The 14582-nt window shown below is 46.6% G+C and overlaps 1 protein-coding gene across 3 annotated transcripts in view; it reads left to right on the top strand.

The window, feature by feature from the left end:
• Nucleotides 1-14582, top strand: part of CCAR2 (cell cycle and apoptosis regulator 2) — a 100499-nt gene that overhangs the window by 65567 nt on the left and 20350 nt on the right. For all 3 annotated transcript variants that reach the window (XM_029603782.1, XM_029603785.1, XM_029603783.1), the window contains exons 15-19: nucleotides 5178-5361; nucleotides 5742-5821; nucleotides 6119-6265; nucleotides 13468-13588; nucleotides 14199-14393. In XM_029603782.1, coding sequence (XP_029459642.1) covers nucleotides 5178-5361; nucleotides 5742-5821; nucleotides 6119-6265; nucleotides 13468-13588; nucleotides 14199-14393 — 727 coding nt within the window. The remainder of the gene's footprint in view (nucleotides 1-5177; nucleotides 5362-5741; nucleotides 5822-6118; nucleotides 6266-13467; nucleotides 13589-14198; nucleotides 14394-14582) is intronic.

The following is a 14582-nucleotide window of genomic DNA, read 5'->3' as shown; positions in this document are numbered from 1 at the left end:
GTGTCAGTGAAACTCTGTCTCCATCTGCTGACAGGGATGCAAAACCCAAGAGTCTGGACCGATCTGTCATACTACAGGAGCAAACATTAGCAGGTAAGAACCAATTTTCTTTTTGTATCAATTCTTGTTGCTTTTTTTTTTTTTTTTTTATGTTTTGCAGTCCGAGCTCCTCCGTGGACAAGCAGCTAGGATTATGATGTGACAAGTTTTAGGATTGTAGTTCCAATTGCACTGTCCCCCGATGCTGCTGTGTCAAGGCAGTAGTGGGATGTGAATGCATTGATGACCAGGTTCCTGTTTGTACCCCAGATCAGTCCAGATAAGTGGGTCCCTAGCAGCGGATAGAGACAGAGAACATAAACTTTGATGCACTGCTACATAACTGAGAGTGCCACCTGTAGTTCCTCAGTATTTCTCTGTCTCCAGCAGATGGTAGAGGTGCAAACCTGCAGTCTGAAAGAGTAGTTTAAAAAAAATGTAGAATAGGAAAGAGAGTATTTTCTAGAGCCAGAAATCAGCTTGGAGTGCTCCCTGAGGTGTTAGGTGCCTTCAAGGACCATCCCTCAGGTGGAGCTGGGCAAGTGGGGGGTTGGTAATCCTTGGACTGTTTCTGACTGCAACATCCTGGGGACATGATAGCCAGGGGTCCTGGCTCCCTCTTTCCCTCGAAGGACTTCTACTCCATGCTGAAGGCTAACAGCAGGAAAGTATACCCTTTTTTCCTCTGGGGTAGGTTTTTTCTTCGAATGATGTGGCTTCTTTAAAATCAAATAAATAAAAATAAAAAGGAAGTGGCCGAACTGCTGCTGGGCAATGATTGCTGTGGGGTGAGAAGTTTGTGTTTGCATTCCCAACGAAGCTGGGGAATCCGGGGCTCATCAGAAGTGGAGACCAAGATCGTTGCAGGATTTTCTCCAGCACTCGGCTTGTGTGCGTGTGCCCACGTAGTAGGCTCGATGGCGCCATACTGCCTTCTAATTGTGGCAGAGCTTGTCGGGTTTGTAGCTCACGACGCAGTCAGCTTAATGTGACCATGCTTTGTAGTGTCTGTTCCTCTGGAAGTGAGGGAACCTTCTTGGAGGTTGCAGAGAGACGGAGGGTCACTTGATCGGCAGGGCCCTTGACAGATGCTCCTGGTGGGACTGAGATTGCAGCAGTTTTTGCTGAGACGCATACAAGCAGCAGCACCTGCAGGGTCCGGGGATTCCCCTCCTCCGCTTTCCCCGATGTTGCAGTCATCGGGGGACTATTTTGAAGGTGGGGAGGGGGGGGGGGATCTGGATGAAGAACCAGGTGTGGATCCAAAGGAATTTTCAGCAGACTTTGTTCTGCTTCTACACAAAGCCTATTTAGCCAGGCTGGAAGCAGGGGGGAAGCTGCAGTGTCCCTTAAAGCCACTAAGTTCCTCAAAGAAGCCCAAGTTGACCACGGCTGGGGGATCAGGAGCCTTGCTTTGTCACCTGGGGCTGGTGCATCCCTTGTGGGAGGAATAATGATACTGAGGTTTTACAGGATTCAGATGATCCGCAAGTGATGGGAGGTGATCCAAGAGAGGACCTTGCTGAGGGTGATTCAATTGGTGACCCGTGGACAAGTAAGGATGTGGGTGATCTGGATGAGATACCGGTTATGGAAGGAGATGACCCAAGGGTTGTCCAGTTGTTCTGGAAGGAAGAGTTGAGATCAAGGTTATCCAGGAGGATTCTGATAAAGAGGGCATGGACCTGGTTCTGGTTGGACTGCGGGGTCCGCCGAAGGCTTTTCCATTGTCCAAGAAGGTGAAAAAAACTGGTGAACTGGGAGTGGGATTCTCCAGAGGCCGGCTTGAAGGTCAGTAGGGAATAGCGACGTTGTACCTGTTGACGAAAGAGACCTTGAGGCTGCCAAAGGTGGATGCGATAGTCTCATCAGTCATTAAGAAGATGACTATCCCAGTAGGTCTAGAGGTCTAGAACGGGTAGATGTGAATCGGTTATTTACTCTTTCGGATAGTAGAAAGACTAGGGGGCACTCCATGAAGTTAGCATGGGGCACATTTAAAACTAATCGGAGAAAGTTCTTTTTAACTCAACGCACAATTAAACTCTGGAATTTGTTGCCAGAGGATGTGGTTAGTGCAGTTAGTGTAGCTGTGTTTAAAAAAAGGATTGGATAAGTTCTTGGAGGAGAAGTCCATTACCTGCTATTAAGTTCACTTAGAGAATAGCCACTGCCATTAGCAATGGTAACATGGAATAGACTTTTTTTGGGTACTTGCCAGGTTCTTATGGTCTGGATTGGCCACTGTTGGAAACAGGATGCTGGGCTTGATGGACCCTTGGTCTGACCCAGTGTGGCATTTTCTTATGTTCTTCTGTATTTTTACCCATAACCTCAAGACCTAGAGCAATACTATTGAGAAGTAGGGATTTGCTCCAGTTCATGAGGCCTTATTGGCAAGAAAGTTTGGGAAAGAAAGATGTCTTGCCAGTTCCTGGAATTAAAGCTTAACAAACAAACAAAAAAAACCAAAACATGGCAATTATCTTTGTATTGAACTAACTTAAGACATTTCTTGAGTAGTTTTTAGAAGTTTGCATGCACTTGCACAGGTCTGAGCAGAATGAACAAAAGGCATTGCCAAAAAATGTAAGTGAATTATAAAAGATAAGGGTAATGTGAAGGAGAAGAGGGGGGGTTTGATGTGTTAGAGTAGGGGTCAAACGTTTCAAGAGAAGGGCCACATAGGATATTTCAAATCACTGAGAGGGCCAGGAGGGCCTCCTTAGAGTTTGCTGAGCCAGTAGGGAGGTAGGGAGGGACATCCTATGGAATTTGCTTAGAAGGGGTTTTTTTTTTTGGGGGGGGGGGGCAGGGGCCCATAGCTGACCCTTTCAGTGATTTGAAATGCTGGGGAAAAGGGAAGGCAGGCATCAAGATTCTCAGGGATGTACGGGTTTGGCAGATAGCGTCCGTAATAATAATTATAGATTTCTCCAAATTTAGCAACCCCAGCAGCCTTGCCTCCTGCCCCAGTATCTACCCACCCAGGGGGTGGGGAGACAGGCGGATGGATGGCAGAATGATGTGTTTGTGTGTAGTTCACAATCTCTCACTCACACCCCCCATGCACTCATTCCCTCCTCTCTTGCAATGTGCCTTGTTCGTGGTATGAACAAATAACTCCCTGGAGACCCTAATCCATCAGAGAGATACTCTGTCTTAATATTTGGTTTATAATAAAGAGGATTTCTGCTCTCAGTGCCTCCAAAGCTTGCATCCTTAGGGGAGTGGTGTCCATGCCTCCCTCCTCAACAGCTCCTAAGAGAAGGTGGTGCGATTGGGAACCCCCATTCTTGTCTGGCTTTCCCTGGCAACCCCACAGAATTCACAGATTGGTTCACCATTGCCTTCTTCCCTATAACCTGCACCTTCCACCACAGTGACTAAAAACTCCTTATGGCTGTGCTGCAGCCTCTCTTCCCTGTCTTTGGCCCAAGCAGCACAAATATCAGCAATGTATGATATGATGCAGCCGATCAGTGGTGGTCATGCCCTGCCCATGCTGCTGTGAAATGCTGTCACTTGTACTTCTGATTTCAAGTATCTAGCTGAGTTTGTGGAAGTAGTGGACTGTAATCCTGTCACTATTACTGCAGGCCAAATCAAGCTTCTTCTGTCTTTACTGCTATGGGCCAGATGGAATTCAGCCAAGGGCCACATCCAGCCCTCTGGCCATAGTTTCGGAACCTCTGTGTTACAGTGATAAGGTGACAGAGAAGCAGTGCAACTATTTCTGATCGTGAGGTACAAAAAACCTAAATCCTTGTTTGGGCATTAGGAAGGAAGTGCTAACTCCCGAAAGCTAGTCAGGAAATATATTGTTAGTTCAATAACAAGGCAATCACTCTATCATTTTTGTTTGTTAATCTTTATTTACATGCTCGAGTGAACTAACTTGGCAACAACACTAGTTTTATCTAAGAAAATATAAGGTATGCATGAATATTGATTTGTTCAAGCACTGACAGGCTGATACAGAAAAATGCGCAGGAGAGCTGGCGAGTGCCCGCTCTCCCTGCACGCGCACAGGCCACTCTCCTGGGCGTGAAATTCAGGAGAGTGGCCTATGTAAATTAGGGCCCGCGGTAAAAGGCGCTAGGGACACTAGCGCGTCCCTAGCACCTCCTTTTTGTCAGGAGCGGCATCGGTTCTCAAACCCGCTGACAGCCACGGGTTCGGAAAACGGATGCCGGCATAATTGAGTGTCCGTCTTACGGGCCGCAGGCCGATTTTTTTTTTTTTAATTTTTTACTTTTTTTTAATTTTTGGGGCCTCCGACTTAATATCGCCATGATATTAAGTCGGAGGGTGTACAGAAAAGCAGTTTTTTCTGCTTTTCTGTACACTTCCCTGGCGCCGGCAGAAATTAACGCCTACCTTTGGATAGGCGCTAATTTCTGAAAGTAAAATGTGCGGCTTGGCTGCACATTTTATTTTCTGTATCACGCGGGAATAACTAATAGGGCCATCAACATGCATTTGCATGTTGTGGGTGCTATTAGTTTCGGGGGGGGGGGAGGTTTGGACACGCGTTTTTGACGCGCTATTACCCCTTACTGTATAAGGGGTAAAGCTAGCGCGTCAAAATTGCGCATCCAAACCTGGGATAACAGTGCGTTCCACCGGAGCGCACCGTACTGTATCGGCCTGTAAGTTTCTACAATCAGACAAGGTTTGTAACAGGTTGCCTCAAAGATGGCGGACTCCCATGGCCTATTTCTTCTAGAAAAGCAAGGTCTGTACAATACGACATTCTGACACAGTTTATATTTTGTACTTTAGATAAAATAAGGGTTTCAGGAATTGAATGACTGTTCTGACCTATGCAGTGTTTTGTTACATATAATCTTCCCCAAAGTAGGAGCATATTATTAAAATAAAACCCCAACCAAATAAACAAGGACACTTTGATACCATAAATTGCCATCGCTTGAGAGAGGCATTATGGGTAAACATTAGATGATAGCACCATATAATGGTTGTGCCCAAAATTGATGTAAGCTTTGCTTAGGTGATTAATGTCAGCAGCACCCGTTAGCCATTGCTTCAGTCATGCTGGGCAGTGTCCCATGGCTCATGTTCCAGTCATGCCAGGAGGCATCTCACGTTCTCTTTCCTCTCCCCCACCCCCTCAGCTGGAGACGGTGGAGAGCATGGAGTCGTCGGTGCTGAAGACAGACAATGGCAATGTAGCCTCCAAGAAGGAGGCCCCACCCAGAGAGAGAGTCACCACCACAGATTCCGCTGACGAGCTCTGCATGTTGAGCCTCGATGATGATGTCTTGCACTTGGAAGAGGAGGAAGAACAGGATGGCTTTGGTATGCTTATTTTACCAGAGGACAGCTAGGGCAAATATTACTAAAATGCAGTTCAGTTTTTCAGAGCATTACCCATGGAGTGTTCTTTCAAGGATTAGACAGCTGAAAAGAGCCATTTTCTATCTCCAGAAATGGCAGAAAAATGTTATAAATTAAATAAATAAATAATAGAACCTGAACTTTATTCTGTAAATTTCTATCATTTTCTCCGATTCATGACTGTTGAGCATCTTGTATTTTTACTGCTTACTTGGAGTCTTCTATCATTGTTTTCGGTTCCTGGTGTGTGAAGGGTTAATGAAGTAGATTTAATATTGCTAGAGATATACCAACTCTTCTCAAAAGTCATCCAGTTAAAAAATAGCCTTGTTTCATTTCAGGCTGTAAACTGGAAGATGCTGAGCTGAAGTCGAATGCTTCAAATCAGTCAGAAATGGAGATTTCTTCTCATCATGAGATGGTCAGTGAGTTTCTTAATCCTTTTGATACAGCATCTTCTGTACAATGTATTCTGTAGCTTGTTAGTCTGTTATGTGGCCTCTTGCTTGATCTGCAGCTTGGTGATGGAGAGCTCTGGCTGAGTGTTTACTGAGACGGGTGCTGGTTTTGAAAGCTGTCTTGTCAAGTTGGTGCTTTGGATCAGATTAGCATCTTCATGTATTATGTGTGAACCCAACCTTGAAGAATATCCTGCCCATTGCAAAAACATATATGATAATGTATGTTCTTGTGTTTTTGGGGTGGCTTTATTTTACAGGAGAAAGACTCCTCACCAACCGCAGTCCTCCCCTTGGAAGCTCTTCTAGGCTTTGTCTACTTTGACCAGAATTTTTGTGGTTACATTCAGAGACGGGATCTGGAAAAACTCTTCCTTACGTTGGGGCTACACCTCTCTACAGAGCAGGTACTGCATAGCTCATAAATCCTGCTGCCTGGATAATCTGCTGCACAAAAACTCCACAGCTATTGCCCCACTTGCTATTTCTTCCTTTATTCATCCGTTTCTAACACTTCAAGTCCCCCCGACTCTCACTGATGCCCTGAGGAAGCCACTATTGAATTCTGTCTTGTTGGAAGCAGAAAGCTGTATGTTCTAACTTTGGTTCAGCAGGTAAATTTGTGTATGTTTGATCAGAGCTTCCCAAACATCTCCTGGTGGCCCCACAATGAATACACGTGAAATACTTTTGCATACATTGGAGACCCAGGATATACAAATGTATCTTATGTATGTTCATTGCAGACATCCTGAAAATCCACCTGGCTGTGGGGTCACTAGCCTTGTCTCTGTGTGGTGGAGTTCCAACTCTTTGGGGAGAATATATGATGTTATAGAGTGCTGAGGGATTCATAACTCACTAAAGATGCTGCACTGGTGCAGCATCTTTAGTAAAAAAACATAATTCCCTGTAAGTACCCAGAACAGTCCAGACTCCTGGGTTTTGCCTCCCTGCCAGTAGATGGAGACAGAGAAAATTTTACTGACGCTGCTACTTTACCATGAGTGCCACCTGCAGTTCCTCAGTATTTCTGTCTCCAGCAGATGGTAGATGGTGCAAAACCTGCAGTTCTGCAGTCTGGACAATTTTTTCTTTTTTAGCCTTCCTCCGGGGGTGTGTGTGTGTGTGTGTGTTTGAATCCTAGTGGGTTCTTCCCTGTCCGGTTGAGGTGGACAAACTGAGGGTTGGTGACTCTTTTGTGTGCTCGGTCCGTGCTCCCGTGGGGTGTAAATCTGATTGTCCAGATCCCTCCCCTTCACAAGGCTGCTGAAGCGGCTGCAAGCTCAGGATATTCTTTTATTCTGAGGCAGTCTACTCCTCTTTGAAGCCTCTGTTTCCCAGTTTTGGGGAGAGGAATAAGTTTAAAAAAAAAGAGCTTAAGGCAGTAACACAGCTCTGCTGTGCGGGCAGCTTCCTCCTTATTGCTTTGATGGCTGGTGTGTTTATTTTTTATATTTGGGGCTAATCTTGTGCTGAGGTAGGTTTTTTTCCCCCTTTTGTGCTCTCAGGCAGCTTTCTCCATGATCGCGATGGGCCGCGGGCCAGCTTGCTGTGCATGCAGCTCGGTGCGGTTGCGTCTCAACCTGCTTGGTTTGTGCACTGGATGTTCTGAGGGCGGGGAGGGTACCTCTGAGGGCCCAGCAAGCATGAAAAAGTGTTGGAGGACCACTGCTCCCACTCCTGCGTTGCTCTGGGGTTTGAGCTGGGGTGCCAAACCCTTCCCGCTCAGCGCAGGAACGGCGACTATTTTGGATTTGCTTTCAGCCATTCCCGCACCATCGGGGAGGGAGATGTTCCCCCAAGTTTGTCTCCGGCCCGTTTTGTCTCCAAGCGCGACCAGGGGATTCAGACTTGGTAGAGGGGCTCATACCTGTCGTCCCTAGCTCCTATCCGGCGGGGGCTGGGATATCAGCACGGTTTTCAGCGGATTTTGTGTTGCTGCTACATGAGGCTTATCTTGCCAAGCAGCAGGCAGCTTGTGCTGGTGTGGATTCTCAGTCCCAGTCACCTGAAGGGTGTGCTGTAGAGCCAAGGCAGGATCGTTCTATTAGAAAACATGTTTCCTCTGACCAGATTGTTGGGTCCTCTTTTGGGATCAGGGTCAGGTAGAGATGAGTTGGATGATTCTGACGATGACCCAGTTGGGACAGGGAGGCCTCCTGGCCTGGATTTACCAGTGGCAGGAGGTATGGGTCAGGGGGGTGGACCAGAGGGAATCCCAGTTCCTGAAGGGGATGACCCAAAGGTTGTCCGTCTTTTTAGGAAGGAAGAGCTAGATGCCTTACTTCCTCAGGCGATTCAGGTGCTTGGGTTAAAATTCTCCATGAGGACTCTGATTTGGAGGGTGCGGATCCGGTCCTGGATGGGATGCGGGATCCCCGATAGGCTTGCCATATCATAAATCGGTAAGGAAGCTGGTGGAAGCAGAGTGGGGAGCTCCCGATTCCAGCTTACAGGTGGGAATGGCCATGGCGAAGCTTTATCCATTGTCGGAACAGACGTTAGAACTTTTTGCCCTTACTAAAGTCTATGCTGCAATTTTGGCGGTCACCAAAAAGACGACTATCCAAGGTGAAGGAACTCTGGCCTAAGGTGTTACCTGGGTTGGAACAGGCTAATTCTATATCTGCACCTCGGATGGTTCCAGTAATTCCTGCTGTGGATAAAGATGAATCGATGCAACTTGGTCATGGACATTTTACTTTCAAAGAGAGAAGAATTCGGAAGAAGCGCGGCCTCTGCATGTACTGTGGTCAAGTCCGGCCATGATGGCTCTGCATGCCCCATTTGTCCGGAGATCGGACAGGGCCTAAGTCCTGCAGAAGGACCGTTCTTAGGCCATACTGCAACTTCTCCTCCGCTTTCTCTTCCAGTCTCTTTGATCTACGGACCAATCACGGTTCAGACCCCTGCCCTGGTGTACTCAGGGGCAGGAGGCAACTTCATTCTCAGACGACTAGTGGAATATTTGAAGATCTCCCTCATCCACTACTGTTATCCTAAATTTGTGGAGAACCCTTACCGGAAGACGTGACTTGCCAAAACCGTTTCAGTTACTCTCCGCACCGGAGCTCTCCATACAGAATCTCTCTCCTTTGTATTGGAAAAGGCCATGCACCCTATCGTCCTGGGGTTACCCTGGTTACAAGTGCACCAACCCCAATTTGACTGGGCAGCCTTGGAGCTCTCCCGCTGGGGCCCAGAATGTCATGGGAGGTGTCTTCAGGAGATTTCACCTATCTTGTGCATGCCTACGACTCCAGTGATGCCAGGGCTGCCTCCCCAATATGCATCCTTCAGGGATGTATTCTCCAAAGAAGCAGCTGACATTCTTCCTCCACATAGGCCCTATGACTGTGCCATAAGACTGAAGCCCAACACTGAGCCACCGAAGGGAAGAGTGTACTCTCTTTCAGCTCTTAAGAATAAAGCAATGTCGGAATACATTGAAGAAAATCTCCAGAAGGGCTTTATCTGACCATCAAAGTCGCCAGCCGGCGCAGGCTTTTTTTTTTTTTGTGGAGAAGAAGGACGGTACCCTAGGCCCATGTATCGATTATCGAGCTGTTTGACCGGCTGCAAGGGGCCAAGATATTTTCAAAGCTTGACCTGAAGGGGGCCTACAACCTCATTCGCATTCGGAGCGGCGATGAATGGAAAGCAGCTTTCAATACGTGAGACGGCCACTTCGAGTATCTAGTAATGCCGTTCGGGTTGTGCAGTGCACCCGCCATTTTCCAAAATATGATGAATGACATCTTGCGGGATCTGCTGTATAAGAACGTTGTGGTCTACCTAGACGATATACTCATCTTCTCCCAGGATTTGGACACCACATTACAGACGTCCAGCAAGTACTCTACCGTCTTCATGAACACCGGCTGTACGCCAAACTCTCTAAGTGTGAATTCCACAAAGACTCAGTGCCTTTTCTAGGCTACATCGTGTCAAAAGAAGGCTTCCAAATGGACCCTCACAAGCTTGAAAGTATCAAGAATTGGTCCCAACCCACCAGCTTGAAGGCTTTAAGGCCTACTATCAAAAAGGATACCTATTCCTACGTGGCATCCTGCACCAATTGTGCTAAGAACAAACCTGCTTCTGGACAACCGTGGGGTCAGATGCAACACTGCCAGTTCTGGATCAGCCCTGGTCGCACATCGCTACTGACTTTGTAGTCGATTTACCTTCTTCCGGAGGAATGAATACCATCTAGGTGACTGTGGATCGATTTAGCAAGATGGCACACTTTGTGGCGCTCCCTGGCCTACCCTCAGCCTTGGAGCTTGCAAAGCTCTTCATAAAGCACATATTCCGCCTCCATAGACTACCTTCTCACATCATATCTGACCGTGGGTCCCAATTCACGGCACGATTCTGGAAGGCCTTGTGCAAGTTGTTCGACATCATTCTAGACTCTACTTCAGCCTACCATCCGCAGTCAAATGGCCAAACGGAGCGGATGAATCGTACCATGAAGCAGTTCATGCGAGCCTATGTCACGTCACGACAGAACAACTGGACCGAATTTCTTCCATAGGCTGAATTTGCCATCAACTCTCATCCAGCAACATCTACTGGACTATCACTTTTTGAAGTGGTTTATGGACGTTCTCCAACACTGCCACCTCCACTGAAACGCTCAGTGATGTTCCCAGCAACTCAATCCACTGCTGATGATATCCATAAACTGTGGGTTCGGACAAAGGACATGCTGATCAAAGTGAGTGACTGTGCTAAGAAGTACTACGATGCGCACCATTTGCAAGCCCCAGTCTTCAAACCAGGAGAAAAGGTCTGGTTGTCAACCAAGCACCTCAGACTTAAGCTACCCTCCTCTCGGTTTTCTCCTCGCCTCGTGGGACCATTCTCAGTCCTTCAATGTATTGGCAAAGTCTCCTACTGTCTGAAACTACCACCTGGTCTCAACATCCATAATGCTTTCCACGTTTCACTTCTGAAACCACTCATACTCAGCGAATTTTCTTCCAAACCTCAAGATCCACCTGTCATCAGTGCAGAAGACAACTTAGAATTCAAAGTTGAAGAGGTCCTGGATGTTTGTAAGAGAGGCAATACTTTTGAATACCTTCTAAAGTGGGAAGGTTTTGGCCCCGAAGAAAACTCTTGGGAGCCTCATGGGCGTCCCCCTGAGATGATATAATCAGTACCGGATATATAAGGTCTTAGAAATTGCTAACTAATCGAGTTAGCAAGGGTTACTCTACCTAAGCTACTCTGCCTCCTTGGATTTACCAGGGGTATCCGCTCCTCGGGGGCTTCGCTTTCTCTTTGTTTTTCAGGTCACAGTCAGGAACCGGCACTCGCTCCTCGAGGGCCCATGTTCCCGGACTGGTTGCTGAATACCCTTTCTGCCTGGAAGTCATTGCTGCCTACTACATCAGTGAGTTATCTTCTCTCTCTCAGAGCTTTCTCTGGAACCAGGTACTCGCTCCTCGAGGACCTAACCTATTCCAACACCTGGACTACTTCTAGAGACTATTGTGTGAGTGTTACCATCAAGGCTCTGTTCCTGAACTCTGCATACCCTGCCTACTCACTAAATTCAGTTTATCTACAGCTCAGTTATCCAGGATCGCTGTTCCAGTACCTGAGGGACTACAGCCCTGCTGGGCACTTCCAGCTCACTACTGCCACCTCTGGTGGTTCAACATACTGTTTAATAAAAGAACTAGTGTGTGTCTGTCTCCATACTCTGAGCCTGACCTGTGGTCCCTCTCGGGATCTTCCCCCAGGGGCGTGGTCATCTGCCACCGGCCCAAGGATCCATCCACAACTACCTCAAACATCCAATCCAAGCACTAACATTTTGTCTTTTCTTCAAGAAGGTCTGGCCAAAAGGTTGTCTTTCAGCTCTCTTAAAGTCCAGGTGGCAGCTCTGGGTTGTCTTTGTGGCAAAATAGAAGGCTGTACTATTTCTACCCATCCAGATGTTATTTGGTTCCTTAAAGAGACAAAGAATTTACGTCCGCTGATACGGAGGATTTATTCATCCTGGAATCTTAATCTTGTCCTCAGAGGTTTGTGTGAGATTCCCTTTGAACTGCTCCAAAGGGCGACACTTAAGGATTTGACTCTTAATGTTGTCTTTCTGGTGGCTGAATGTTCGGCTAGGAGAATATCTGAGTTGCAAACTTTGTCTTGCTGTGATCCATTCTTTCAGATTTTGAACTCGGGGGTGTTGTTGAGGACAGTACCTTCCTTTTTACCTAAAGTATTGGCGTTTCACTTGAATCAAACAGTAGAGCTCTCAGCTTTTCCGGAGGTGGATGCCTCTGCTCCTCATATGAGGGAGCTCTAGTTGTTAGATGTGAGGAGAGCTTTGTTAAGGTATCTCAAGGTAACTAATGACTTCAGGAGGTCATATCACCTTTTTGTCCCGTGGAGCAGTCTGAATAGAAGTTTCAAAGCATCAAAGACTACTATTGCACAGTGGCTTAAGGAGGCTTTTGGTTCCGCTTACATTACTAGTGGTCGTCCGGTTCCGGAGGGTTTGCGTGCTCATTCTACGCGTTCTCAGGTGGCCTCGTGGGTGGAAGCTCAGCTTATTTCTCCTCAGATTTTCAGGACAGTGACTGGGAAGTCGCTACATTTTATTTATTTATTTTAATTATTTAGAGCTTTTCTGTACCGACATTCATAAAACATATCACATCGGTTTACATAGAACTTGGGTTACTTAACCCAGAAGCAGAAAGCAAAGTTACAAGAAAGCTAAGAAGTGGAAGGAGACAGAGATAGGTAGAGATAAGAGGGGTACCAGAGAGGGGTAGGGGTGAAAGAGTATGAAGGTTTCATTATACAGAGGAATTTATAAGTGATTGTAAAAAAAACAAAAAACAAAAAGGGTTATATGCAACAGGTTAAAAATGTCGAGGATTATATACAAGGAATATATAAATATATATGCAGTGGTTAAGTGGCAGAGGGAGCTATTCGGAGGGGAGGAGGAAAGAAAGGGGGGCTGAGGGAGGGAGGCGGGAGGAGAGGAGGAAGATGCTTCCTCTTAAGATCTGTGACTGAGAAGAGGCTACATACTTTTGCAAGGCACTATCGCCAAGATGTTGGGAGATATGGGTTCCCCATCTTTTGGTTGAAAGTGTTCTGTGAGCGGGACTCTCCAGGTCCCACCCTGAGGAACTTTGGTATATCCCAGGAGTCTGGACTGATCTGGGTTCGTATAGGGAAAGGAAAAATTGGTTCTGCTAATTTTTGTTCCTGTAGTACCACGGATCAGTCCAGAACCTGCCCATGCTGTTGAAGGGGAGAGTTGTCTGCTTGTAGCATGAAGTACAGTATTGTTGAAGAGTGTGTTAAAGTTTTCTAAATTTTTGGTGGTTCAAATTTTTGCTTGGGTACAGATTAATTCTGAGGAACTGCACGTGGAACATGTGGTAAAGTAGCAGCATCAGTAAAACTTTCTCCATCTGCTGGCAGGGCGGCAAAACCCAGGAATCTGGACTGATCTGTGGTACTACAGAAATGAAAATTAGGTAAGAACCAATTTTCCTTTAGTAAAATGTCTAAACCCACAATAGTGCTGCAAGTATTCCTTCACTCAGGTATCTGTATGTTTTGGTCACAGGTCAAGATTTTGGTGAATAAGGTGGTGCCACGGTATGTATGCTATTACAGGACTCTCCAGTTCAACCAGGAAAACTTGGATGTTAATAGCAGTGAACACATCCCCGAGGATGGCCTCTGTGGTAGGTGGAGATTCAGATTATAACCAGGAATGCTAAGAGCTCTACTCAACTTTCCCCCTTAGTACACAGCCACTTTCGTTTCACACCACGTTCATGCTGACATGTGCCTTCACATCTGCCCAAAAAGAAATATGCAAGAATATGTATGTAAAGGGAAGCCTAAAATTTGAACATGGAATGTGAATGTCCTCCTATAGACTGCAAGTTGGCTGGTCCCTACAGGGGTGGAATGACTGTGTGAGGCAAAGTGCAGAAGTAACAGACATATTGAGTGATCAGATCTAGCCACTCATCTAATCTCATAATCCCTGTGCTGCTGATAGTACAGTTTTAATGCCTCGGCAGACATGGTGCGTGGGATGAGCTGAAGAGGGTGTTTCAGACATCAGAGAACATGGAGATGGAATTGTTTCCTTTTGCTTCAGTGAAAGTCATCTTTAATTCTGCAAATTTTATAGAAACCAAGCTGGCCCAGATTACTATAGAAGGGAAGTGGATAGAGCAGGAAGGTGCATTCCATGTGGGTGTCAGATGGACAGATTTCCTGCATAGTGTTCCATTAACTGGATGGCAAAAGGGAACACATTTAACTCTCATTTCTCTCTTGCAGGAAACCTTTCTCTCCTTCCTCCCACATCAGGGCCTGCAGTCCCAGCAGTGCAGCAAGCACCAGCAGAGCAGCAGGATCTGCTGCCTTATAATGGCACACTGATAAATGTGAGAAACCTGCTGGAAAAAACGGAGCAGACAGAAAATGGACGTTTACAGCTAGAGAATAAAATCCATTCTCTGGAAAACAAACTAGGTAAGTGCTGGGAAGCACCGTGTGCAAATAAGATAGGGTGGACGAATTCTTCTCCTTTCCAACTGTCTCACCTTTGGGTTTTTACTGGAGAGGAGTCATCTAGATTCTTTTATGAGGGTCTGTTGTGGTGGGGGGGGGGGGGGGGGGCTTGGTTTCATGGAGATGGGGAGAGTCCATGCGGAGCTCAGT

This window comes from Rhinatrema bivittatum, chromosome 5, assembly GCF_901001135.1.
Source record: "Rhinatrema bivittatum chromosome 5, aRhiBiv1.1, whole genome shotgun sequence".
Classification (NCBI taxonomy): Eukaryota; Metazoa; Chordata; class Amphibia; order Gymnophiona; family Rhinatrematidae; genus Rhinatrema; species Rhinatrema bivittatum.
The sequence above is the reverse complement of the archived record's forward strand: the minus strand, read 5'-3'. Positions and strand labels throughout refer to the sequence as shown.